A 27,520-nucleotide genomic window follows, 5' to 3' on the forward strand; every position below is an offset into this window, starting at 1 on the left:
TAGAGTTTTCTCCAATCTTGGGCAAGTACGGAGATTTTACAAGAAGTAAATTTTAGTTGGGCCACCCTGTATATATTTTCTTTCCTCGGTTACGATAAAACATCACCATTAGCAGTCGATTTTTCCCATTTTCCGCATCTGTTGTCTCGATTCCAACATGCCAAGATTTGCACGTAACTCCCTCAATAAATTCCCCCCGACTAAATCAACCAAACATCTGGCAAGCATGTCGATATATCGTATTGAATTCCAAGTCTGATCGTAATGTATGCACGAAGTTGTCAGTAATTAGCTCGACCGGCTAACTATATTGAGACGAAGTACCCCTTAACCTAATTCGCTGATTAAAGTGGTCGATCCGTGGAGGTATTAATTCGGAATTCGAGCAACTTGTACTATTACTAACACGCGTTACACAATCCGCTCAAATGCACAAGCTCTGCACCTGGAATTCAATTAAAGCGCGGCCCTTGCTCGAAGAAACTCTTTCGAATGCAAACGCTGATAAGTGGATTGGATTCGATCGGACTTAATAACCGGAGCGGGCCTTCGGTTCCGCTCCGTGGCCGTAGAATGTACACGACCGGGAGTCGTTCTTTGCGTGACACATCGACACATGTTCTGGCACGTTCCGAGGGGGACCAGGAAGCTAGCGATCGCAGGAGTTGACGGTCGCTGCCTCGCCCCGGAGCCGTCTAGGATCACTGCACATCAGTGAGAAATGCTGCTGCTCACTCTAAATGGAATTTACTGCATTACCATCTATCTTGTTCGTGTCGTGACCTCTCCACTTATTTGTTTGGTGCCTTTGAGGTTGCTTTGCTGTTTCACAACATTTTTCACGATGAGCGGCCAGAACGTGCGTTCTTAAATCATGAAAGCGGACTCCAAAGATGGATGCATTTTCTAATGAAAGCAACAGCGGGCCACGAAACACGGCATTCCGCAAGGATCACCTTCCAGGCCTCTGCTGCGCTGCGGCGCTCGATGCGAGGCTAATTGTGTGCAAATTGAGATTCGGTTTGTTTTATTTCGTGTAACTTTCTTGAACTCGCGGAAGCGTAACTAATTCATGTTTACAACCGCAAGGACGTAGCGTTTTAACCCTTTGGAGTATTTTTCTCACGATTGTTCCTGTTAAGCGTAGCGTGTGCCTTTTAATGATCGGCTTTTGTGATGATGCAACGTGTGAAGTGTGCCAAAGTGCTGGTTTGGAGGACGTTAGTAGTCGACGCTAATAACACCGGGATCAGTTTATGGTGCACCGAAGGGACGTTTAAACGTCCGAGAACGATACATTTTTCATGACGGCGGGTTTCGAATGAAAGTCGCCTGGAAGAAGCATTAAACGAAAATTTATTTCCATTACGGCTCTAAACATTAGCACGCTCGGAAGGACAGAAAAAAGGCGACGTGATCAAAATGAGAGACGTAATTTTTTAATGTTTATTACTCTATTTTCCACTTTTCGGTAATGTCGTCGATAAATAACGAAGGCAATTTGTTTAATTGCCGTTTAGACGTAAGAAAAAAGCGACTAATTTAAATTTCAAGAAAGATAATTCTCTTCACAGCGTTTCTCAATCTTCCAATATTGAAAACCCAAAATTCCATTACAGTACTTATCACACAATCCCCCCCACCTTTCGAAAGCTTTTTTATGAATCTTATTCTATTTTTCTTTACTCTTTTAATGTACCTCCTACTACTACAACTACAAAGTGTTTAAAAATGGTTGTTTATCAAGTTGACTTCATTGTGCCGCTTCTACCAAATGACTGTTGTAGTTTCTCTGTCAAATTACCTTAGAGCAAACTCAACGTTTGCATTTTTCGGCAAAGTCCTTTCACGAGTAAGGTTTGTTTTGATTTTATATTTCCGTGATATTTGATGTCTTGTATTCTATCGTTTTTGAATTCGAAACCTTTTATTTTGACAGATTTGTCACTTTGACGGCATTCAGAATTTAAATTAAGCGGCACATTACTTGATGAACAACCATTTTTGAACACATTGTACATAGTACATGGAAAATTTCTTCTGTACTACAGGGTCATTCGCTTAAAACTAACAAGGTAAAAAGTGCAACAATACTATGGAATCCTGTTTACATGATATCATTTTAATACAAACATATACTGCTTTTAAAGTAATATATTTAAACCATAAAATTGTAAAAAATTCAATAACATTTTCAATTTGCTGATAAAATAGGTAGTTATACATATTTGTTTCCCTTTAATGTAGTAAAAACTAATGACTGACTTCCACTTCCACTGTGTAGTTGTGCTAAAGAATTTTGGCTGACATGAAAACTTTTATTAACTACTACAATATCTGCTATTTTACGTTCTTTCCATATGGTAACTCTAATTTTAACTCTTTCAAAAGTAGACCAATTATCACCTTTTCCATTAAAATAACGTTCACTGGCCACAGGCCTGCAGCGCCGACATTTATCGACATTCTCCGGGAATTAATATCACTTCTGTTTCTGCACTGTTAGAAAATATTTTGAATTTGAAAGAATTCTGATAAGAAGAAATAGAATAACAAATGATTATGTTTTCTAGATACGTGTATCGCAAATAAAAAAGTGTACCCCACTTAGATATAATTTGTCTTTTAAATATAAAACCAAAGCGTATGCTTTGTAAACTGTGTTTTAAGTTTCATTTTTACCTGTATATGTAAATAACCCTGTAGTTATAAAAATATGTCAAATATGTCAAATTAAGTATATATGTTAAAAGTATATTTTTGTTGTAGGTGCCCCAAAAACCAATTGTTGAATACTCAAAGGACCAATAATAATATTGTAAGCAATTATTTAGATTTTAATAATATTAATTAATTACAAAATAGTATTTATTGGAATAAGTGTAAAAAATTCTGAAAAAATGTATTTGTATAGAAAAAAAAATACAATAAGAGTAAAAGCGCTCCTTTCTGTGTAATTATTAGTTTTTGGGATTGAGTAAAAAAAACTAAGCTTTTGGGGCAAAGTTCCTGCTTTTAGAAAAAAGTATTTAGAAGATAATTCATTAGAATTATTGGCCTTTTACATTACTGACGACACTCGTTTCCTCAAATCTTTCTTTCATAATGCAAAGCGTTTCTCAAAATTTTTCTTATGGTGGTAAATTACCATCAAGTTATTTGCTTTAATGTCCATTTAAAAAAATATTTTTTATGTTCGCATCCACCTTCTAGCTAAATTGCGCCCCGCAGTTTGAGAGCCTCTGATCTTGGCGACAAACTATCCAGTCGTATTCTTCGCCCTTAATTAATTACTGTAATTCATTCTTTAAAGTAAAAAAAATTAACTGAACTATAACAAAACATGTACCTAGAATGACAACAGTGCTACAGATTATCTGGTATTTAACACTTTATGTTATATGAGGCAGCGAGGCTTATCTCGAGTCGGCTGAGCGAAACCACACGCGAGTCTTCTCGGGTGAAAGAATATCTTAACGTTCATGCAACGGTTTCAATTTATTTTTATTAGGTAATAACATAATGTTTACCATGACATGCATATTTGATCTAGAACGAACGATTTATGAATCAAACAGTTAACATGATTATTATTTAACCTGCAAATAAACAAAAACAAACAAAGCAAATAAAATAACAAAAAATAGAACGGCATTAATAAAATTACCTAGGTACATAAAACCATATCCTGTTATTAATTATATTTTCCTAAACAAAGTGATTCCTACAAGATAAAAATAAAAACAAAACGGGTATCGTATCGCATTAAGCCTGACCGGCAATCCCTTGGCGTGAAAACTCCATTAAATATGTATGGGATAAACTCCTGAAAGGGCCCTATCACACTGCAGCATCAACAATTGCTCAATTATCCAGCAAAGTGCTGACTAGAGGAAAATAACCAATTCGATTCCTGAACTTATATTGGCCACACACACGAAAATCTATTATTATTTTGATGATTCAACGATTTTTTCCTGATATTTATAGTCCACATTCATTTTGCTATTAGAAAAACAAATATATTACACACAGCGGCACATCATTATAATCTGTTCTCTGAAACTATAATTATCGGATCTTTCCTGAAAATATTTTTCTTGTTTAGAAATGTTGCTCACGGGTGGGAAAATGCTCTTGCCACTTAATGGGCTTTCACATAATCGCAAAATATTGTTCTATTATCGGAAGTCACCACCGTAGAATAAATTTTCGACTTATTTGAAACGGAAGCTTTTAGAACACTCATTACATAATTCAGCATCGGTCGGAATCGATCCAGGAAGCGTTCGTTCCTTTTCTGTGGCAATTGAAAACTTTATGCCTTACTAAACACTCGCAAAAAATGCGATGCGCCTGGGGATGATCCCGAGCGAATTAAATAGTCGATCAGCAAAAGTAAAGAGCTAGCTGTATAGCCCTCGGTTGCGGACCGTCGATTATTCTTTATTGCACTTCATTTTGATTTACTGTTATTGCTCGAGCGCCTCTAATAGGGTATCAGTGCCATTATCGTTATGTAGTTAAAGGTATCGTCTCGATACACGATACTCATTTATAGCATTCAAATAAATTTATCGGCTGCGATCTAGCCATTTTCTTGCCATGCGATGGGTGTTATGGGTACTTAACTACTGACGATTTTCCGATACTAATTTTCGGTGATATTAGTTCGGAGGGAGTAATTCGTATTCGTGTTAAGGTCTAGGTCGCTCTGAGCGCACAATTATCTGTCGACATCTCATACTAAAACCATTTGAGTGCTCCGATAATCAAACAAATAACTATCGACGTAGATTTTCAGTCTAATTCATTCTGGGATATTTCCGCATCATGCATCAAGACGAGCACTCCGAATAATTAGACGAAAGTTACTAATACCTCTTTTGTCTTTTCATATAGGATTAAATCTTGTAAAACGTAAAGTTTAGTATTATACAGGGTGTATCAGAATTACGCGTCTTAATTCTAAGAGGTAACAGAACTCAACAAATAAAACACCTTTTCTATTTGTAATTTTTCAATAAAAAATTCGCAAGTTTAATTAAAATTTGAAAAAAGATAATATACTAAAACGTGTACCCGCCTATGGGTTCAAAAATAAGAGAGCCGAACTATTTTTGTTGTGATAGAAACCGACAATTTAAACAACTTAAAACAACAATGAAAATTGTTGCTATGAATACAAACTAGTTAATTATTAAACACTGACCGTCTCGTTTGCACAAAAAAAGAGGAAAACCGTGAAAATCATAAATAAGAATTTTGCAAAATGTTATATATAGTGGCGGTCAGCTCGATTTGCGTGTGCGTCATCAATTTCATTTTTTCATTACCAACACAAAGCTATAAAAAATTATCAAAAACAATGCAAATTTAAACAGCTAGGGGCTATCTAAGGGTGGTATCCTTGAACATTAATTTACATGTGTACTTCGACAACACCGTCAAGTGTCACGAATTTGTCAAACCGACATTGACAGTAAATTATAAACGTCGTCGCATGGTCGAAAGTGTTATCGGTGTTATTACATTGCCTATGCGGAATGACTATTGTATCTTTGGTGGAAGAAACGAATGTTGACAAATTAGAGATGACGAGGAAAACACGAATAACGAATGACTGTTTGGTTCACTTTCTTTATTGGAAAATTATTACAAAGACATTGAAAAGCCTACCTTTTGGCATAATTTACGTTTAAATGTATTAGCAGTTGTTAATCTTAATTGCAGTTTTGTTGATTTATCGAAGTATTTCAAGATCTTATCAGTGGAAAAATTCTAACCTAAAATTCAAAAACTTCACTAATTTATTGGTTTCTTGAACCCAACTTTATGTTCGCTGTGATCCATTACTTATAGTCTTTAATTAGACAACTGTTTGATAACACTTTGTAATGAAAATTCAAATCTTTTTCACTTTTAATCCACTTTCAAATTCCAACAATAAACACTTTATACCACGAAAAACCGCAGAACCCAAGTGAACGCTAGTATTTACCACCACGTATTTTTAAAGTGATTCTCTCTAATGTAAGCAATTAACACTATACACGCAAAATTGTTAAACAATTCATTAAATGTCAATTGAATGTGGAATTACCAAAATTTCCTTACTGTTTTCGACATAGTTCAAAAGTCATCACCACAGGGCGTCTAGTTAATTTTATTTCCGAATTAATTAAAAGAAATGTCCTATTTGTTCACCAGTTGCATTCAAGAAGTTCAAAATTTGATGGCAGACAGACTGAGTTATTTTAGATAATTCACTAAGTTAGCATAAACCATACTTAAATATTATTGTTTTACTGCTTATTCGTTAATGATTAACGAATCAGCTAAAAACTAAACAAAATATTGAAGTTTGACAATTGTTGACCATTTTGCCAGATCTACTTGATTAAGAATGAAAATTATAAAGTAAAATATGTTTTTTTTTTCAAAAACTGCAAGAGACGTTTTGATAAAAGTCACCGTAAATATCAATGTTCTTTCGACTGGCGTTAAAAAATAAGGTCGTTCCATTTGGAAAAAACTGAGTTATAGCAGTGTTTTGATAACCACTTTGAAAAAAATCATACTGGCCATGAATTTTGACGGCTGACAACTTTTAAAATTATAGAAGACTCTTCAAACCTTCGGCTATCGAATGCAAAAAAAATATTCACTTATCGCGAAGGATTCAAGAGCTGTGATATCTTAGATAAACTCTTGCAAATAAAAATTTTAACAAAAAAATTGACACATGTCAAAAACTGTGACAGATAAGTGCCAACAACTTCTGTAAATTTTACACAGCTTGGGAAGTTGAATTCAAATATGCAACAAATATGTGTGCGGTTACTATTTAAAATTTCAAACTTGTCGCCAATTTTTTGTAGTTACGGAAGTTCAGCCATTTTAAAAATAATAAATAAATAAAAATAATTCAGTTGAACTCAGAATAGTCGATTTGGAACGTATACAAAATTTCAAAGCTCTAGCTATATTAGAACTTAAAACTTTCTAATGTAGGCCCTAAAAGAATCACCCTGTATAGTAAAAAAAAGTTAATTGGAACTATTAAAACTTCACATAAACTTCATTTCAAAGGCTCTTACTTTAAAATTCTAAACGCAAAATAATAAAATTGATCTGATTTGAAATAGTCCGGTATAAAACCCCCCTATTCGGCAAGATTTGGTGAAAATTTCGCATGTAAACAATTTCCAGCACGAAACGAAACCCTAAAGCTTACAAAAAACGAAGATAAAAAGGCAGTGAAAAGTTAAATTAATTAAAATTCAGCGAATTACTGCACCGTATTATCAATGGCTCGGATCTTATCAGATGTTGCCTGACTGTTGGCAATAAAGAAAAACGAGAATTTGCTACAATTTAAGTAACTTTGTAATTAATTTCGAGCGAACTACGTCGACGATATTGCTGTCATTTCAGCAAGCATTTCAAGTAAAACAACAAGCAAAATGTTAGTTCGTTTTGTGTATTTTACGAATGTAATTCCCGATATGTTTTATTTATGACGTAAATCAAATTTGAAGCATCAATTTGCATGAAGAACTTATCGATTACAGCTGCCATCGCGCATCGTTATAGATTCCGAAAATAATTGGATCTAATACGAGAACCAAGAATTTAACAAAACAATTTAGGAATATTTGAATTTCCATGCCCTGAGAATGCAAAAAAAATGTTTAATTACTATTAGTTACTAAACATTTCTCGCTTAATTTCGTAATAGAGCCTCTTAGTTCCTCTTATTAAGGGATTTATTTAAATCATTTCCTCGCTACATCGCAAGTTAAGTGACTTTCCTTCCAAACCGCCTGAAGGCTTTTTCCAAAGCGTGAGAACGAACTTTTCTCGATACTCGCTCGACAATTTGCTTTTCGGTTTTGTTCCTGTTGTCTACGTAACACAGTTTCCCTTGTCTCTTTATGGTACCATTTTTTTCTTTTGTGTCCATTCACACCACGCAAAGTAAAAGTGTCTTTCTCACATGTTTCTCTTAGAATATGAATAGGTCGTTTGGAGGAGTCGCTGTCCAGTCACGGCATTGACCACGCCTCCACAAACAATCCGAAAAGGAGGTTACGCAGTTACATAACTCAAGTTTATCTCAAATTACCAACTTCCATATTTGGCCAAACGCATGCTTTCTACAAATACGCGCACTAGTGAAAGTTTTCCGGTGACCGTGAAGGAAAACCAACTCCAATAAAGCGGCATCTCGCTTCGGGGGCATTTCACGTGAAGCGGACAACTCAAAAAAATGCGACAACCTGAAATTCGGTTACAATTGTTCTCCTAAAAGGTGTGAGTGTTAATACGTAATGATTTTTTTGTGAGCGACTTATTTAAAAAGTTATTGGCTTCTAAAAATTGACCAAATATTAAGCATAACGTTTTTGTAAACTATTATTCTAATTAAACAATATATAACAAAATATTTAAAATGGTGCTTTATACCCAAAATTCATTGTTTTTTTTAACTTTAAAATCGAATTTGAAATTTGAAATTTTTTTCGTATTGAAAACCGAAAGTGAAGTTTTAAATCCGAATTTTAGTAACTTGGACCATATTTTTGAATTATTTTTATTTAAAAAAATAGCTTAAAGCCAATAGAGTTTAAACTATAAATAGCAAAATGGGATCTCTATTCGTTTAGGAGATATAGTACTTAATGTACTCAAAAGCGCGTGATTTCTTGCGAATGAGGCCTGTATAAACAATTTTAATCTAGAGTGGATTTTACGATTGTCAGATAAACTCCGGATAAGTTATTCCTTGTATAATTACTATGGTTACAATTGTTACAACAATGTATTTTTCAAAATTTATCCCCAGCATAAAGTTATCCGACGATTGTAAAATCCACCACAATAGAATAAACTATGATAATAACATTGACAAACACATCATGAATACGCAAGAGTTTCTCCGTTTTATACTTTTTTTCCATTTTACCTACTATGCTCTCATTTGCTTCATATTAAAAATCATCAAATCCAACTACATTTGGTTCATTTTCATAAAAACCACTGTGGTGGAAATTGGGTACTCTTGGCTTTAACTTTTAAATGAGTAACAGGTTAGTTAATTCCACCACAATGATTTTTATGAAAGTGAACCGAAAGTACTGCATGATTTTTTAAATTAAAGTTATCATAAAAATTGAGGTAGTATTGTCTTATTGCTCTTATTCGAGAGCTTTATTTACTAGTAAACAGCCCTTAGATAAAGGATTTAATAGAGATAAAGGATTTAATAGAACTTGGTAACATTTTTCTTAAAAAACGTTGATAGGTTCAACCATGTCTCCAGGCCACTTGTTTCCATTCAGGAATAAAAGTTTCCGTTCAATAGTCAGAAGTATGAATTGATCATGCATTTTAAATGTTTAAATTAAACTTTAATTTCACTTTCGGTAAGCCGACCGTTAATATTGAAAAGAATAATAAATTTCATTATTTTGTAAACTTCTACAATTAATTTGGTTATTTATTATTAAATTTTTTTGTAATAAACGATTATTTTATATCAAATACACTCTCGACTTGTTAGTTTTTTACTCGAAATACCCAATGCGCAAGAGCTTATCCATTTTATACATATCTTCCTTTATTTGCTTGGAATTAAAGCAATGACTCACACTCAAAATCGGATTTAATTGCAATTAATTTTTAATTTACGATTAATTTAATTCTGAATTATCTTAATAGGGATGGCATGCAAACACGCCTGAACTCATTTTTTGAATAAAAATTTTATCAGCTCTTAACTTCTACACAATTAATAAATAAATTAATAAACGTTGTATTTTGTAAACTGTTGATTTTGGACAAAAACCCAGAATCAAGCCAACTTTCGTTTTTAATGTTTTTAACTGTGTATTCTATGACTTTCCAATTCAAAAATTAATTATTTTATTCCTTTCGCTAAACAATTCAACTGCGAGAGTCAAAATTTTTTATATTTTGAACGAAATATTTATCAATTTTCACAACCTTCCAGCTTCCACCCATCCACACCCAGTGTGAGAAAACCGACAACTGCCGACAATCGACTCTGCTCTCAATACTATCGGGTCGACCCGACTCTCGCCCGCTCTCGGCTCTCAAGTTTGTGATATTATTTCTCGTGCAAGCTGTACATAAAGTACTGTATCTCCTAAAGAAATAAAGATCCTATTTTGCGACTTATAGTGTAAAATCTAGATATCATAAGTTTAAAAAAATGGTCCAAGTTCCTAAAATTCGAATTTACAACTTCATTTCCGGTTTTCTACACGAAAAAAATTTCAAATATCGAATCTGATTTCAGAATAAAAAAGAACAGAGAATTTTCTATGTAAAGCAGTATTTTAAATATTTTGGTATGCATTAGTATTTTAAATAACAACTTCCAAAAACTCTGTGTCTCATATTTTGTCAAATTTTTAGAAGTCAATATTTTGTCATACAAGAAAATCATTATGTATTTACAATCATGCTTTCTAGGAGAACAATTATCCCGAATATGACCGAATTTCAAGATGTCAAATTTTTATCGTTGTCCGCTTTGCGTGAAATGCCCCTCCGGCTATCGATGCAAGCTCGCTGCACCAACTACACCACGTATCGATTATCCTAATTGAATTTGAACAATGTATCCGAACTGCCCCTCGACAAATTGCAACATAAATAAAAATCCGCTCGGAATTTATCTTGATTAAGGGCATGCTCTGTGTACGTGAAGATGAACTTCCACGTTAGACCGTTAATGAATCTAATTAAGTGTTCGAGTGCAGTAATTCTGTTTGTCTATTGGCAGTGAAAAGCACATCCATAGCTCCGAGCGGGAGTCTCTTGAAGGCATCACGAGCTCACGACAAGCGTGTCTGGTTACTGCTTGCCTCATAATAAGAATCACGAACTTTGCGGGTGGCGCAAGACGCCGCATTGACACTAACATTCTTCGTGCCGCAGGACTTTGGTCGAAAGGATAAGGTCCTGTTAATTCACCACTAAACGAAAAAACTGCTCGCACACCGATACACATATAAAGTGGAGGGTCTAACACGATCCTAATCGAATCAAACCTTTACAGTTCGAGTGAACGGATCAAAGACTCAAAGACTCAAAGACTCAAAGGTGTGGAGTGAACTTTAGAAATGTTAAGTGAAAAATGCAACCGATTGCACAGCCAACAAAGAAGCTTACTAAATACGTACCAAGCGTTAGTCACCAAGGGGAAAAAAGCGATCCTCTTACCTGGAACAAAAACAATAAATGTATTTATGATCATTCGCTTTTGATATTTAACTGTACATGGAGGATTATTAGCGATTCCACCGGTTCATTAAGCACAGACTGATATCCCTTGCTTACAACTACGAGTAGTAAAAATTCAAATAGTCGGCATTAATTCAGAACATAATCCCAGAATTAAACAGAAAACGGAAAATTTCTGAAAAAGCCCTGTAATAAAATTATACACTTGAAAATTATGGATTGGCGTAACATTTAATACATATTTTAGAGTTTATCGAATCAATCTTCTTTTTAGTGAATGCACTAATTTGAAACTCAATTTAAAAAAAATATAGCCAAAATCATTTTTTTAACATTTGGGTGTTGCTCCGAGGTTAACTTATTACCTCACAGACCAGTTCTTATTTCGATTTAAATATTTGCAGCCAAGTTATAATGGGGTAAACAGCGTAATAATTTTAATGCTTTTATCGAAAACCTAAAGTTCAAATGGCAGGAAAAAATACACAATTACAAGTAAGTCATATACAAGATCCATTAAAAAAAATAGCAAAAAACAAAGTACCACTTAAAAAAAATACTAAAAATTGAGGGTTTTTTTCAGTTCATTTTTAAATGACACTAAGAATTTTTTTCAAATTTATGTATACAGACTGATTTTTTTAGGACCAACACTAGAAACTTTTTAACTTGTAATATAGCTAAAGCTTTAAGATTTTGTATACAATCTAAATCGACTATTCTGAGTTCAACTAAATTCTTTTCAAAATGGCTGATTTTCCGGATATACAAAAATTGGCGCAAACGTTAAAATTTTAAATAGTAACCATCGATTTTAATTGCAATGTTGAATTCGCCTCTAGAAACTAAATAACATGTATATTCGGTTCACTTTCATAAAAACCATTGTAGTGCAAATAAAGTACTCTTGGCATTAACTTTTATGAGTTGTCATGGTAACTGGTCATTTGCACCACAATGGTTTTTATCAAAGTGAACCGAAAGTACCCTAATTGTCAATTCTTATCTGTCATAGTTTTTGACGTATGTCAATTTTTTATACAAATTTTGCATTTGCTAGGATTAAATATCACAGCTCGTGAACCTTTTACAATAAGCGAATAATTCTTTTTGCAATTGATAGCCAAAGGTTCGAAAGGTTTTCTTAAATCTGGAGAACTGTTGACTGTCTATTATGATTTTTTGAAAATGATGATTAAAAAATGATTATAAAACAATTTTTTTCAAATGGAATGACCCTGTTTTTTCAAAGGTAATCGAAAGTACATCAGTTTTCATGAAGACTTTTATTAACATCTCCTATATCCGAGGTGTTCAGTACTATAACGAAATAAGTCCATTAGGCGAGTTTTGAGTTACAAATTTGCAAATCTGTTTATTGTTGAAGTGGCATGGTTTTTTGGTAATAACTTAAAGGCAACGTAAACTATACAACAATGTCGTTAAAACCCTATTTTGTTTGAAAAATAAATAAATAAGTTATTATAAAACGCAAATTGGAGGAATTAAAAACAGAATTTATTTCTTTGATACTGTTAGGACTAAAACGTGGACGTAGTTTTTTTTTAAATTAGGAGTTCTTTAATTTTTAACTCATCAAAGTCTTGTCCATACAATATTAACACTATCTTTTTCCTTTTTTTTTTAAAAACTTTACTTTCACATAAGTCTGGGAGCTCGTTACAATATAAAAATATTGTCTTCAATTTTATGGAAAACACTTTATAATTTTTTATATTACTTTACGTTTAATATTAATTTGTAGACTTGTAGAAAAAAAACGATCAATGGACTTATCTCATTATTGCACTTAATAAATAAATGTTCACAAATTTTCAATGTTATAAAAAATATTTAATAACATTTCAATAAACCAATCTATTGCAAAATCAATTATTGCATTTGAAAGAGAGGATTTTGTAGCATACATTTCTATAGTTTTCACAAAATGACTACAATTGGACTTATTTCGTTATAACATTGAACACCCCATTTAAACCATTTAAACAAAATTTTAGCCCACTTTTTTCATTTATAATCAAGTAAACTTTTGAGAAATACGATAAAATTCAACTATTAATTAAAAGATATGTGCGATTTGTTCACCATTGTCATTGATGAAGCTCAAAATTCGATGAGAGACTGTCTGAGTTACTTTACATACTTAACAAAGTTATAATAAACTATAATTAAATATTATTGTTTTACTGCTTATTGGATAATGATTAATGAATCAGCTAAAAACTAAATAAAATATTGAAGTTTGACAATTGTTGACCATTTTGCAAGGTCTACTTGATTAACTAAGAAAATTACGAAGTAAAATCCGTTGTTTGTGATTTTTTTCAAAAACTGTAAGAGATAGGCATAGGACGTATTCATGAAAGTCACCATAAATATAGATGTTCTTTCGATTGCCGTTAAGAAAATAGGGTCTTTCCATTTGAAAAACTTGAGTTAAAGCAGTTTTTTGTTAACAATTTTGAAAAAATCATACTAGCCAAGAATTTTGACAAATGACAATTTTGAAAATTCTTCAAATCTTCGGTTATCGAATGCAAAAAAAAATCACTTATCGCAAAGAGTTCAAGAACAGTGGTATTCTAAATAAATCCTTCCAAATGAAAGTTTTAACAAAAAATTTGACAAATGTCAAAAACTGTAACAGATAAGCACCAACAACTTGGGTAAATTTTACTCAGCTTGAGAAAGTGAATTCAAATATGCAATAAAAATTTGTAGTAACTATCAGACTTGACGCCAATTTTTTGTAGTTCCGGAAGCTCAGCCATTTTGAAAATAACTTAGTTGAACTCAGAATAGTCGAATTGGATCGTATACAAAATTTTAAAGCTCTTGCTATCTTAGAAGTTAAAAAGTTTTTAATGTAAGCGCTAAAAGAATCACCCTGTATTGTTACTAAGGTCCTCAGAAAGTTTCCATATTTTTTTCAAGCAATTTGAACTTACATTTTTTTTTAATAGAAAACAATAAATTAAATTGATTTTTTAACCCATTTAAACTCGGTTGCAAATACTTAAAACGAGATAAAAACTGACCTGTGAGATAATGACTGAATTTAGGAACAACATACCTACAGTAGTGATAGAAACATTTCATTTATTCCTTTTCTTAAAAATCCAATTTCAACTTTTGCGTTCACGCGCTTGCTTAAACACTTCCTCTTCGGAGGTTTTGACATCTGAGTATAGTTCAACATTAAACTAAAGATCCAATTAACAAATTCCATTTTGTTAAATCGCACAAACCGAGTAATGCGCAATGAGATGCAGTTCCCACGCCCTGTTCTGAATGAAATGCTCCAGTGAAAGTTTTTACATGAAAATATATAACCACAATCTCTAGACCAAAGGATATCCGGATAACTCGCACGTACAATATGAAGACCTAAATTGCACTCTTTATGGCCGAAAGTTTTCGAGTTAAATTTTTGTCTGGGATAACGCAGAAAAATATGAAACGTCGCCCGAAATTTTTTTGAATTTTCCCCACATCTGTGACAGTTTATTGTTTAAAAAAAAGCTAACGATATTAAATGTTAAACTTTAAGTCCAAGTTGTCTAACATAAATCATTTCTTATAAATGAGAGAGAGTTTGAAGAATGTATCAACTTTTATCGAGATTAAAGTTTTATGTGAAATCAATAACAGTGAAGTTTTTTCACGACGATCACGATCCCTCAAATATAATATAGGCTTAAAATTTATTTTACCTCAGAAACCGATCTCAGTTTCTCTGAATTCCAAATTGTATCGCTCGAATTTAAAATCCCTCTCTTTCGCCTAAATTCTTGCCTCTGTGTAACTTATATAGCTTTCAGAATTATCGCCTAATATATCTCACTCCGGCTTATAACGAAGTGCTTAATTAGAGAAGGACGCAGAGCGAACGTTACTCTGTGATTACTGAAATTAAGCATTCGCCCGGTTAAATTGCATTTTACTCGTTAAAATATATGGCTAGGTAATGAATCGGTCCGCTTTAAATGAACAATGAAACGGTTTTTATGCTTACGAGATTATATTCCCTTTCGAGCAAAATCTGATCACTTTTAGGTGTCAACTACGAGGCAAAAACCGTGACAGACATAAAACACGTCCAATTAACAGCAAAATCTTCATTTGAGCGAGAAATTATTACCAGTGTTAAGCGCGTACCGGTTTTACAATAATCTCTTATAAAACCAGTGTTAAAACGGCCCCGAGCGATTCCATTCCAACATACATTTCTTCAACCTTGCACATCCCACTCGACTAACTCGAATGGAAGATTGTTGGAGATTAATTCTTTTTTAATTAAAATCGAACTAATCCGTGTCAGAAATAAAAGATCGCTCGGGAAATTCTCCAATATTACTCACCTAATTTCTTGGCAGGTCTGCGCAACGTCGACGAAACTCTCTTAATATTAGGCTTGACCACGTAGGTGATACTCTTCTTATGCGTCAAACCTGACTTCTTCCGGCGCACCGGCCGCCTCCTCGGCACGGGCGACACTCCGGGGACCATATAAGGGCTCGAAGAAGAGTTCGGCTCATCGCTGGCGATCGATTCCTCCGACACCGGAGCGAAGTCATTAGAGGGCAAGTCGTAGTCGTCCTCGCGTAGGCTGATGCGTGATATGCGTCCACTGAGAGGCTGCTCGTCGGAGAGGTCGTCGTATTCCCCGGGGAGGCTCTCGTAGAGCCCCTCGTCGGCGCTCTCGTTCACACTCCTCGAATACATCGCACTATCCAGAGGATCGAAATTCCTTATTTCACGCATTCCGATCTTAAATGACTGCTTTCGGGTCACGGAAGTTTTTCGCTTTTCTGGCGGAACGAATATCATGGGGTCCAGTTTTAAGGAACGTAACGACCTGGGCGGACGGCTAACGACCACTTGATAGAGGTCGGTCTTGGTGGAGTTTCGGTTTTTCTTCGTTTTCGACTTTTTCTTGCGGCTGCTTCTCCGCCGAACTGAACTCCGCTTAGTTTCTATTAGAGCGCCACTTGTACGCTTGAAGTAGCCGTCCCTGCTGACAGAGAGCTTCGGTTTGGGTTTTTTCTTCCGGAAAAAACCACGGGATGTAGATACTGGCACGTGCGAATTGAAATCACTTAATTTAGGAGCTGTCGTTGAAAAAGAAAAACCGGAATCTTTGCTCGAGAAGAGACCGGTGGACACTGTCGTGTTGCTGGTTGATGATAATGTCCGAGCAACAGGAGGAGTGGGTCTCTTTTGGAGACGGTTGATCACGATAGGGTCGTCCCGTAAGTCCTTCAAGGCACTGTCCAGAGAGTGGTGTGCAGGCGCTGACGATCCGGAGGTTTTCGGCATTTCGAGGCTTCTCGGGGCCATGCCTTGGGGGGCGTCCATCCAGATCCTCCCCAAACTTATCGACAAGGAACACATCTCCTCTGTCCCGGAATCGGGCATTAGAGGTGCAGGACTCTGTCGGGATTTTCTCCTAAACAGGGGGGATTTTTTCACCTCGGAGGAATCTCCCCACGGAAACATCTCCACGGCGGAGTCATTGCTTTCCTTCCGCTGCAGAGTCGGACTGCTTTGTTTACTCTTGCGTTTCGACAAGGGAGATTTTTTCCGAAAAACTGGTGAGCAAGACAGCTGGATGATAGGGGAGCTTGGCTGCACCTCGTCAGAGGCTGGGACGTAAATAACAGTTCGTTCAGAGCCCTTGATTCCAGACACCACCGCCGAGTCGTCTTTGCGTATGCCTTTCAACCACTGACCGTACGCGATAACACTTTGTCCCGGTCCACTTTTCGAATCACTTTTCTTCGACTTGGTGCACTTGGTGGTTTCGTAAGTGGCGCCACTCAAGTCGGATTTGTCCACTTGTACGCACGAATCGACTTTCGTTGTTTCGATTAACTTTAAGAGATCCTCTTCGGCGACTGTTTGCGTGGCCACTTCCAACTTCGAGATGTGTTTTTTCTTGCCTCTATCTAGGTAACTCTTTCTTATGGATATTCGCTTAAATGAATCACTTCGTTTAAAAGATGATTCTTTTTCGCGTTTTTTCCGACCTCCACCCACCAGTCGGCGCAGATTTTCGAACGTAATTGGTTTCATGTTTGCTTCTTTCCGCTCTAGGTCTCGAGTAACACTGGAATTCTTCTACTTGACCACACGTTCGGTGGGTTTGCATTTGAATGCACAACGTTCAGCCATTCCTCCAATTTCATTGCGACTGGAGAGTCCAACGCACAGTCGTTCTCAACCTGAGCGAAATTTTTTACTACTACACGTTTTACGATTAAATCTTTGTTTCTCGTGGATAATAGAACCTGTACCGGTCCAGTCACAAAAATCTAAATTGAGTCTGCTTATCATTACAAGAAGTTAATTTGGTTTAAACTGTCTTATTAGTCGACATTCATCATGAACCAAAGCAAATCAATCATAATCGTTGCGATTCTGACAGATTTCGCACTTAACTAGCAGCTGATACGGAAAAGAGCCTTCCATTTATGAACTTGTGCCATCCATCACCGTACCAGGAAGCAAATTGCCGACACGACAAAAATCACTCGATTCAAATTAATACTCAGCGCTCGAACGACACAATTAGACACTATGCCAAATTTAATAACACTTGTGAATTCCTAAGAAGCTCTCAATTAGCCAACAAATACCAATATTGACCGTCTTTCCTGCAGACGACACAGGCAACCAGGAAACAGAGATGATGAGATTATCCGTAATAAAATAACTGGCCGGTTCGATAAACCAGCTGCGGCGTTGTAGAAAAGGCGGAATGTTCCTCTATCGTGCCGTCGTCGCATAACCGTAACGGTAACTTCAAGTGCGCCAGAAGCTAATCACGTCTTTGATTAGCAGTTCATTAAAAGAATCAAATGTATGCAAAACGGACTTATTTAGCGCAAATACCTCCACGCAAGGACGGCTTGTCGACACAACAAGGGCTTCAAAGAGTGCGAAATTTCGTTTCAATTGGAAAAATTTAGTGCAGATTGATAAATGTTGCAATATCCATTTTCCCTCGTGTGACAGTCAAATTTTCAGGTAATTATTTCAGCGTTCATTGGCTGTGTCTATTGTTTGATATTGACTCGATAAAAACATAACGAACAAACTGGCCAACGTCAACAATGAATAGCAAAAGTTAAATAATCGGACAAATTGTGCATACATATGCATTCAACGACATCAAAAAATAACACACGGCAAAAATAGATCTGATATGCGAAAGCAACTAATGCATTATTATCCCCTACTGATTCCAGTAAAGCATAATTACAATGTAAATTCATGTTCTGGATGACTTAACTCTATTAGTTCAGAGTTTTAGTGCACCACATTACACTAACGACTTTCAAATGAACAACAATGAAAATTACAAATACAACCTTGCATCTATTATGAAAATAGAAAGCGTTCAATTACACTCAACGAAAAATATCACATCCGAAATAAATAAAAGTTTAATGTAATGCCAAAGATAAAAATAGCGAAACATAGTCCGGATCCTACTCACAAAATGCTGCTATCCTTGTAAAAGGTTACTAACATCGAGCATTTAAATTCAAAAAGTTACGATTGCGGATAAATTTCAGCCGATTTATTTTATCGAAGTTAACACAAAATCGATGTAATCTCCGCTTAGAGACGAAGGAAAAAAGTAATAATGATGTCTAGACGAAAAACGTCTTGAATTGTACGTATCAACGACTGTAACAATAGATGCCTGAAAATGTACGAAAAGCGTTCTTTCGTCTATTACCGGAATGCTTTCTGATTTGAAAAATTTAAAAACGGGAATTTTCAATCACAGTTCATTTGACTGTAATTTGTTTCATGAAGCCTGTTGAATTATAAATTCCTGAATAAAACTGCACTTTGCTATTGTTTAACCAAAATGATTGATGTATGCTTCAGAAATGTTATAAAAATAGATAAAAACAAAACTTTGGATTATTTACACTGATTCGGTGAATCATACTATTACGCCAAGCAATAAAGCATACCTGATTTTGTCAGTTTTCAATTATTTCAGAATAAATATTCTACCAGTATACTACAGCCTCTTCCATCTAAACCCTACATTAGAAGAAATCAAAGTTCTCATAAAGATATTTAATTTGAAAGTTAGCATTCAGCCATAATCTCTTGAGTTCTGCTCAATGAAAATATTTTCAAGATGGCGGCACTTCCGGTTATACCGGAAGTCGCTATTAACTTTCTTATTTTAAATAAAAAGGTATGTTTTTCACTGCGTTTTTTGGATTAGTTGGGTTTTAAGGCCGTTTTGATCAGCTTCCCCTAGTTTAACAGTTTAACAGATTTCGAGATATTTAAGATTTTCTGAAAATTTTTTGATTAGCACCTCTCACTTAAAGAATCGGTAACTCTCTTAGTACTCATAACTTAATTTTTTTAAATAGGATGTCCCAATTTTTATATTACTAAAGTGAGAAGATTTTTTTTTCTGCATCGATCTGTATTAGCATGTCCTATACCTATCTATAATAATTTTCAAGTTTTTTTGACACTGTAGAAAATTTCTTACTAACCATAGCTATTTCTGCATAGTTTGCGATAAAAATATTTCGACAAACTTTGTTCAAAATTGTGTTATCCGTCTGTGAAAACAATATAAATTCATTATCTATGCGAAAAAGTCTATGGCTAAGGTATTTCTCAATCCCAACAAAAAGTTATTGTAACTTGAAAACTATTAAACATGAGTATAGGAAATTCTAATACAGATCGATGCAGAGTTAAATTCTCTACGAATTAATGAAATAAAATTTGTGACGTTTCATTTAAAATAATTGAGTTATGAGTGCTTAAAGTTCTACAAATTTAACATTAAACATTCGGGATTTATTATTCATTTTAGAAATTTGAAAACACCAAAGAAAAGATTTAGGTTTTCTCTTTCAAATTTTTTAAAATGGCAGACTTATCGATTTTCGAATTGGAAGGTGCAAATTCAAAAAAAAAAAAATTAAACCCTAAATACAGCGTGGTTCAAAAAGATGTTGCCAAACGTTAGGATCTTATAGAGGTTTCTAAGATAGAAAAATTTTCTATGTAAACCTCTGGTCGGAAATGAGCCATTTTGTGTCTGGAGCCATCTTTGTCCAAAAATTAAACACTGCCTAATTCACATAAAAAAGCACTTTAATATTTAATTAATTAGTCTCAAAAATGAGATAAAAAAAATAAAAACAATAAATTTACAATATATATAGTAGTAATTTAAACCGGCATTGTCTAATTTCTTTTCATAAATTTACTTCCTCGAATTATAGAATTATGGAACCCTTATAGTCTTTGCCGATCTCGCTGAACGAAAAGACAAGCTGCCATCACAGTTGTAAATTTAATATTTTTATCTTATTTTTAAGGCAAATTAATTAAATATTAAAGTTTTTTAATGTGAATAAGTCGGCATTATATTTTTGAACAAAGATGAATCCAGAAGCAAAATGGCTCATTTCCCACTAGAGATTTATTTGCAAAATTTTTCTGTCTCAATGAGCTCTATAACATCCTAAAGTTTGGCAACATCTTTTTGAACCACCCTGTATTTCGTAAACGGCTAAATTTTTGATATAGGAAAAGCTTATAAAAACTACCGTAAAATAACTCTAGTAATCCAAAAACGCATTAAAAATATAGCTTTCCATTCAAAATAAGGAAGTTGATAGCGACTTCCGTTATAACCGGAAGTGTCACCATCTTGAAAATGTTTTCATTGATTAGGACCTAATGGTTTATAGTTGTATACAAATTTTTAGATGACTATCATTATTACCAATACTTCTAATGTGGAGTTTAGATGGAACAGCCTGTATGTCGTAGGCTAATAGTAAAATCAAGCGTATTATAACAAGTCTACTAAACGGCTGGGCAAATTGAAAATAAATGAATAAATACAGAGTTTTTACAATGCGATTGAAAATTTTAGATCTAACAAGTTTTCGTCTTAATGTAAAATGATTTTCAATATTGTCCACGTAGAAAATGACTGGTTACATTCAGTCTTATTGTAAATGAACCATAGGTATTTTACCTGTTTAAATGAAAACTGATTAAGCGTTTTATAATACGCCTAATTTTACTTTTAACTAACGATATATACTTTCTCTCATCTGCTATTACATCTTCCAAATCTTTCCTGTCTTTAGTTTGCCTTCCCACTCGACGGCATTCTCGTCTTTATATTAAATAACGTGACGTGTGATACAAATCAACGATCCCATCTCTGTATTTTTTTCGTTTTAGTATCCTATTACAATTCCATCTTTTGTGAGTTATACTGTAGCGTCGCACATATTATAAATTCTGTTGTAACTTTGTTCGTCTCTCATTTTTATAAATCAAATAAACGCATAGGTGCAAAAAGACTACATTTCCACGTAAATTAACTCATTTAGTAGATACCTTAAAATTACAAAAGCGATAAGTCAACACAACCTAGTTGTGTCATATCAGTTTCGATACAGACATTTTTCAACTGATACACCTATCGCGTTTCATAACGTAAGTCTGAGTTATTAAAATTTACATTCTTAACCACGTTGACGGCATATCTTTCAATCTTTACACGATAAACTGACCTCAATTTACAACCCATCAATTAAAAATGAGATAGAGATAAAATGTTAATAAACCCACAATTTATTTCAATTTAGTAAAGCCACCCAGTGTTAAGCGACGTATCTTTCTTCAAGAAGACAGATTGGAAGTGTCTCCGCACGTAATGACTCCTAGCCTGGTGGCTTATTGTGGAAACTATCGGAATTCATACAACTCTATTGTAAAATTACAGTGGCAATCACGATTTCCGTTAGATGATAATTCCATTACTTGGAACATATGTCAATCAACATTTGATCAGCAGATGGCGATTTGTATGGGAAAAATATAATTATTGTACCTGTACCATCAAAGTCAGCAGTGAATTCTCAGAAACTCGGCATGAAGGCTTGGTTAAAGTAGTTACACTTTAACATTTATGCAAGACAACGATATAAATCAATGCATACGTAAAAAATCACCAATGTGAAATTAGAGAAAGGGTCATGAAAAGAAAGTGTTGTAACAAAGCGAGACCAATAAATAAAACTTGACATACAGAGGATAAAAAATTAGTATAATTAAAAGTTGAAAAGCAGGAAGGACATTGCAGAGAGCATTCCATCATGATTTACCTAAAGCCAAGAGATTGGTGATAACAGCATTATAGAATAAATTAAAGTAAGTAAGAATTTAATCTGATTTAAAATTGTGAAAACTGGATCACGTTAAAATTATCATACAGGGTGTCTCAGCTAAGACTTTCAAGCCTGATATCTCAGATATTTGTCAACGGATTTTTATGAAATTCAAAATGCAGTTATTTTAGAAGATAAAGATTAAAATCCAATTAATGCAAAAACTCAAGTCTTAAAAACGTAATTTTTAAATGTTAAGCTTTTTAAGACTTATATTAAAAAAATTATCGTCAGTGAAAAATGCTGTCAGAAAAAACTCGTTCGTGGAAGACGTCTGTTTCGTGAGAAAAATAAGAAACAAACTGTTAAACTTGGGTACAGATGCAAAAGCGTAGATCTCTATGAGACAAATGAGCACTACCATTGAATTTTGGTCAATCCTACTCGCAGAAACGTAACTGTTTCGCAAGGGACATTTTACAATTATCTCTCACCCATACAAAGTTAAAAAACAATATTTTTGACTTACTTCTGGTACTGGATGCTTTAATTCGTTCAAAAAGAACTAAAAGACCGAACAACAACTGAAAAATTCTAGACACTTGAACATTCAGGTCTTTGGAAATGTTTTGTACATTGCTAATTGAATTCTCTTTAAAAGCTTAAATTACAGCCCAAACTAGTGCTTCATTTCCAGTGACGTGTTTTGTCCTCACTCGATTTCGTTCAGGTACTCAGGTACGCTTTCAGTGTCTTCAAATTATTGACGATTCTTTGAACTTTAAATTTTATAAATAACATTTCACAAAAAGTCCAACGACACTGTCCATAGGCGAATATTGATTCCTTTTTCAACAACACAGAAATTTCAGCCACTGTTGTTGGTTTTTAAAGTAATTTCACCAAATTAAAACAATTTTACTTTTCTGACAGCGCGCATACTTTTGACAGTTTTTTTCAGTGGTACACAAATTGCCGCATAGAAATGGTTCATCAATTGTTTCAAAAGGTGACTACCCAAATTACAATCAAAATTTGAATTAAGGTTTTAACAAAAAAAAATTATTTTTTTCTCGAATCAGCCGAGCGATTTGGTAAATTTTTTGTGTGGCCATTTATTTTTCGGGGTTTAATTTGGCTTAATTTTAAATAAAAGAAATGTGATTTAAAATTTCATTTTTTTACCTTGAGGTCATTTTTTGCCCCTAATTGAAAGACCACCTCCTAAAATATGTGCATTCTAAAATTCATAACAATCCGTTGACAAATAAATGAGATATTAAGCTCGAAAGTCTTAGCTGAGACAGCCTGTATACCAATAGCCAATGAACTCGAGTTAGTGCAAGCTGGAAAATTAATTTCCAATTCGTGAAAGCACCTAGTTTAAAATTATATTACGTATTGTTAGTCGTTCACATTTTGACATTTTCCAATTTATCGGGTTCCAGGTGTATAACTTTAATTAGAGTTTTCCCTACGAATATTTAATTAGTAACGATGGAAAGAAGAGAAGTCAAGAGTGCAAAACAAGCCATGTAAATAACGACAATTAGACCGTTCATCCATCAAAAATCAGTAAAAAATTACAGGGCAATATTACATAATAACAGATCATGGTAGAGTCACGAAGCACACCCACAATTTTTCTCCAAACGTCGAAATTAACGAAGCGTTAAAATTACCAACTGTACCAAGACTAATAGTGTCTGAATATCACATTGCTTTGTACCGAAATTACCATAAAACAATGATTTAAATGTATAATAGCCACCGCAGTTTGATAAATCAATTGAAAATGCCTACGTAACACCACTAGCAACTAGTTCGCCCACCGACCCCGACCGTACCGTAATTTATTTAAATCTACCAAAACAGAGGTGTGCCACTCTTAATTTCGTCGGAATCGTGTAGGAGATCCTTATTAAAACCGGCATTTAAAAAATAATGATGCGAACGTGCTCCGAAAAATTCACCGAAATGAGAGGCTTATTAAAAAGTGAGAGTTCGGGATGATACCCTATCTCTTGTACTCACGATCGTGACACTGTAATACCATCGTCTGTTACGAAACGAACGCAATAAATGTATAAATATTTACGATACGTTCGACTGATTAAGGATTAGAAAGCAATTAAATTAGCTTAAGAAGATGGACGATTTTTGACACCTACTGACGCTATTTGCACACAACAAATCAGTTATGCAAATTAAAAAACGGTTCTTTCTAGACACACCCTTCATCCATTGTAACTGCAACCTTTGCGATCATAAAAGCAGACTTTTATCACAAAAAGCACAAATTACATCGTCCTTGGTTTCAACAGAGTTCTACAACTTTTTCTAATTAATAGATGATCAAGTCTACCAGACTAAATAAATAAGAAGTAACACATTCTCGTACACAAATAAACGAGCTTGAGTATTTTCTGCTAAAGTGGCCGCTTAGTCCATCCTTTGATGTTTCAAAGACTACAAAAAAACGATTTTTTTATGAGTATGTTCTTTATGACTGACTTCCATTTCCAAGATAAATTCAGAGGATTCATGGTTTAAAAATTTTTGAACGGCTCTTTCTGACTCTACTTCTCAAAATGTCAGAATAAGGTTAACTGATACACTATAATAAAAGCTGTTATTCCAACTTTATCACTTTTAACGAAAAAAATAAAAACAAAAAAGAATGTTTCTCTTATATAGGTATTAATAATGTTGTTGCTTAGTGTATAGATACGTGTAGAGGTAATTCACCTTTATTCTACAAGTGTTATTTAAAGCTTATTTTATTCAAAACTTTTATTTAAAAGATGCACTAAAAAGTAAAAAATAATGTTTTTCTATCAGAAGAGAATATTTTTGCTTAAAAATTAGGTTTTTAAAATTTATAAAAGCTTTGGGAACAGTGCTCAATTTAGGAAAGTAATTCTGTAATGCCTTATTGTTATGACTTATGAAGTTATGACCATTCCCAAAGCGTTTATAAATTTTAAAATCTTAATTTGTAAGTTAAAGTATTCTTCTCTTATAGAAAAACATTATTTTTTACTTTTTAGTGCATCTTTTTTTCATCAAGCTTTTTCCAAAAAATAAAACATTTTTTTTATTTATTGCTTATTAGTCTTTACTTATTGTAAAAGTCTTTTTCCCTGAGATTTTGTTTCGCCCCTTTAGGGGATATTTAACAACATAGGATTGCACTGTCACGCATATTAAGTAAGAATGCAAAATTTCAATTCATTGGGACAACGGGAACCCTTTTAATTTGGCTCAAAAAATGTGAAACAGACAGACAGACAACAAAGTAAGTTAAATAAAAGCTTTTAATAAAAACACAGGCGGTCAGTTAAAAGTGTTTAAATTCTATAATTTGAAAGCTTTTTCTAATTTTTATCATCATTTGTTTTAAAAATACATGGCTAACTTAATTTTTTTAAATGGCACGAAGGGTCAAGTTTAATCATTTTGGCTTTTTGATTTTTTAATTTTTTTAATTAATTTGGCTCAAAAAATGTGAAACAGACAGACAGACAACAAAGTAAGTTAAATAAAAGCTTTTAATAAAAACACAGGCGGTCAGTTAAAAGTGTTTAAATTCTATAATTTGAAAGCTTTTTCTAATTTTTATCATCTTTTGTTTTAAAAATACATGGCTAACTTAATTTTTTTAAATGGCACGAAGGGTCAAGTTTAATCATTTTTAAGAGAGCATTTTTTTCTGAATTCATTGATATAACATAATACCCACCTTTACTTTTATTAAAAGGTAAAAAAATTAAAATTCAAAAATTTTCTGGAATAGTAAAACTAAGTTAACTCTGAAAATACTGTTATTAGCGATATCTGCCAGTTGTATATTGGCCAAAAATTAAACTTGGGTGCAATAATTGGTTTAATAATGGTACATTTAAGAAAACTGAGCGAAAAAAATCTCATATTGGTTTATCATATGGACACAGAAAGCCAAGAAGTTTGTGAAAATCATTTTGAAAATTTTTTGTAGCATAAAAATCAAGTATTTCGTGTTTAATTTTTTTTAATTAAAACGTTCTTTTTCAATTAAAAGTGTGATTTTAACAATTATTTTTAACTTTTTCTTATTTTTTGGTCAAAGCTTAAACAGCAAAAAGCTAACGATAGATAAAGACAACATCTCCAAGGCTTTCAAAATTTTACATTTTTCAAAATTTTCGAATTTAAGTTTAGATAAAATTAAGGTATGCATGTGTCATACCATAGAACTCAGAAAAAATGCTCTTCTCAAAAATATTAGATTTGACCCTTGTTGCTATTTAAAAAAAATCAAGTTAGCCTTGTATCCGAAGAACAAATAGAGATAGAAATTTAATAGCCATCTGAAACGGTAGAATTTATACACTCTTAAGCATACACCAAATTTTAATAAGTTCTGATAAATAGTTTTTATAATATATAACTGTATCCATACTTTTTAGCAACCCTGTATAAGCAAATTGTAATTAATTATCATGTACTTTCATGACATCAGAAATATAATTTGTATAGTAGTATGCATAATATCTGCGTTATTTCTAAGAATACGAATAAAGTTCCTGACTGCAACAACGGTACTACATTCCTATAACTACAGTCGGTGCTCACATCAAAAAAATTAAATAAAATGTCTCTAAGGAAATTAACTATTAAAATTACGGATTTGCTTTCTGTTGTACTTTGTGCTCTTTCATCTGTAAACTATCTCCAGGATTAATATTCCAACCGCCGGCAGCGTACAAAATTCATGCGCTCCTCAGAATGTTATTTTCCGATCAGATATCAGCATCGATAAACCTTTAACACCTTCTCCGCAGTTACAGGTGTGAAATTTCCCTAGGACTCAAAACCGGAAACGAAATACAGTTTTGATTGCGAACACCCATGAGTACGTAAACCGGAACGGTAAAAAATGATATGAGCCGTTAAGACACGATTAATTTCAATATGAACCAGGAAGCGGTCGTTTGAAAACCATCAACACTCCTTCCCAGAAATGAAAACTGAATATTTTCCAACGCCACGAAACG

General features: G+C 33.7%; 1 protein-coding gene across 10 annotated transcripts in view; it reads right to left on the reverse strand.

Annotated features, from left to right (window-relative positions):
- DIP2 (DISCO Interacting Protein 2) overlaps nt 1-27,520 on the reverse strand; it is a 169,428-nt gene that overhangs the window by 84,197 nt on the left and 57,711 nt on the right. For 7 of the 10 annotated variants that reach the window (XR_001574647.2, XM_008201019.3, XM_008201024.3 and 4 more), the window contains exon 2: nt 15,657-17,519. The exons of the other annotated variants lie outside the window; for them this stretch is intronic. Coding sequence is in view for 6 of the 7 variants with exons in the window: in XM_008201019.3 (XP_008199241.1) it covers nt 15,657-17,370 (1,714 nt within the window). In the remaining variant the exon portion in view is untranslated. The remainder of the gene's footprint in view (nt 1-15,656; nt 17,520-27,520) is intronic. 10 annotated transcript variants of the gene reach the window in all.

The sequence above is a fragment of the Tribolium castaneum genome, chromosome 1 (genome assembly GCF_031307605.1).
Source record: "Tribolium castaneum strain GA2 chromosome 1, icTriCast1.1, whole genome shotgun sequence".
In the NCBI taxonomy this organism is placed as follows: Eukaryota; Metazoa; Arthropoda; class Insecta; order Coleoptera; family Tenebrionidae; genus Tribolium; species Tribolium castaneum.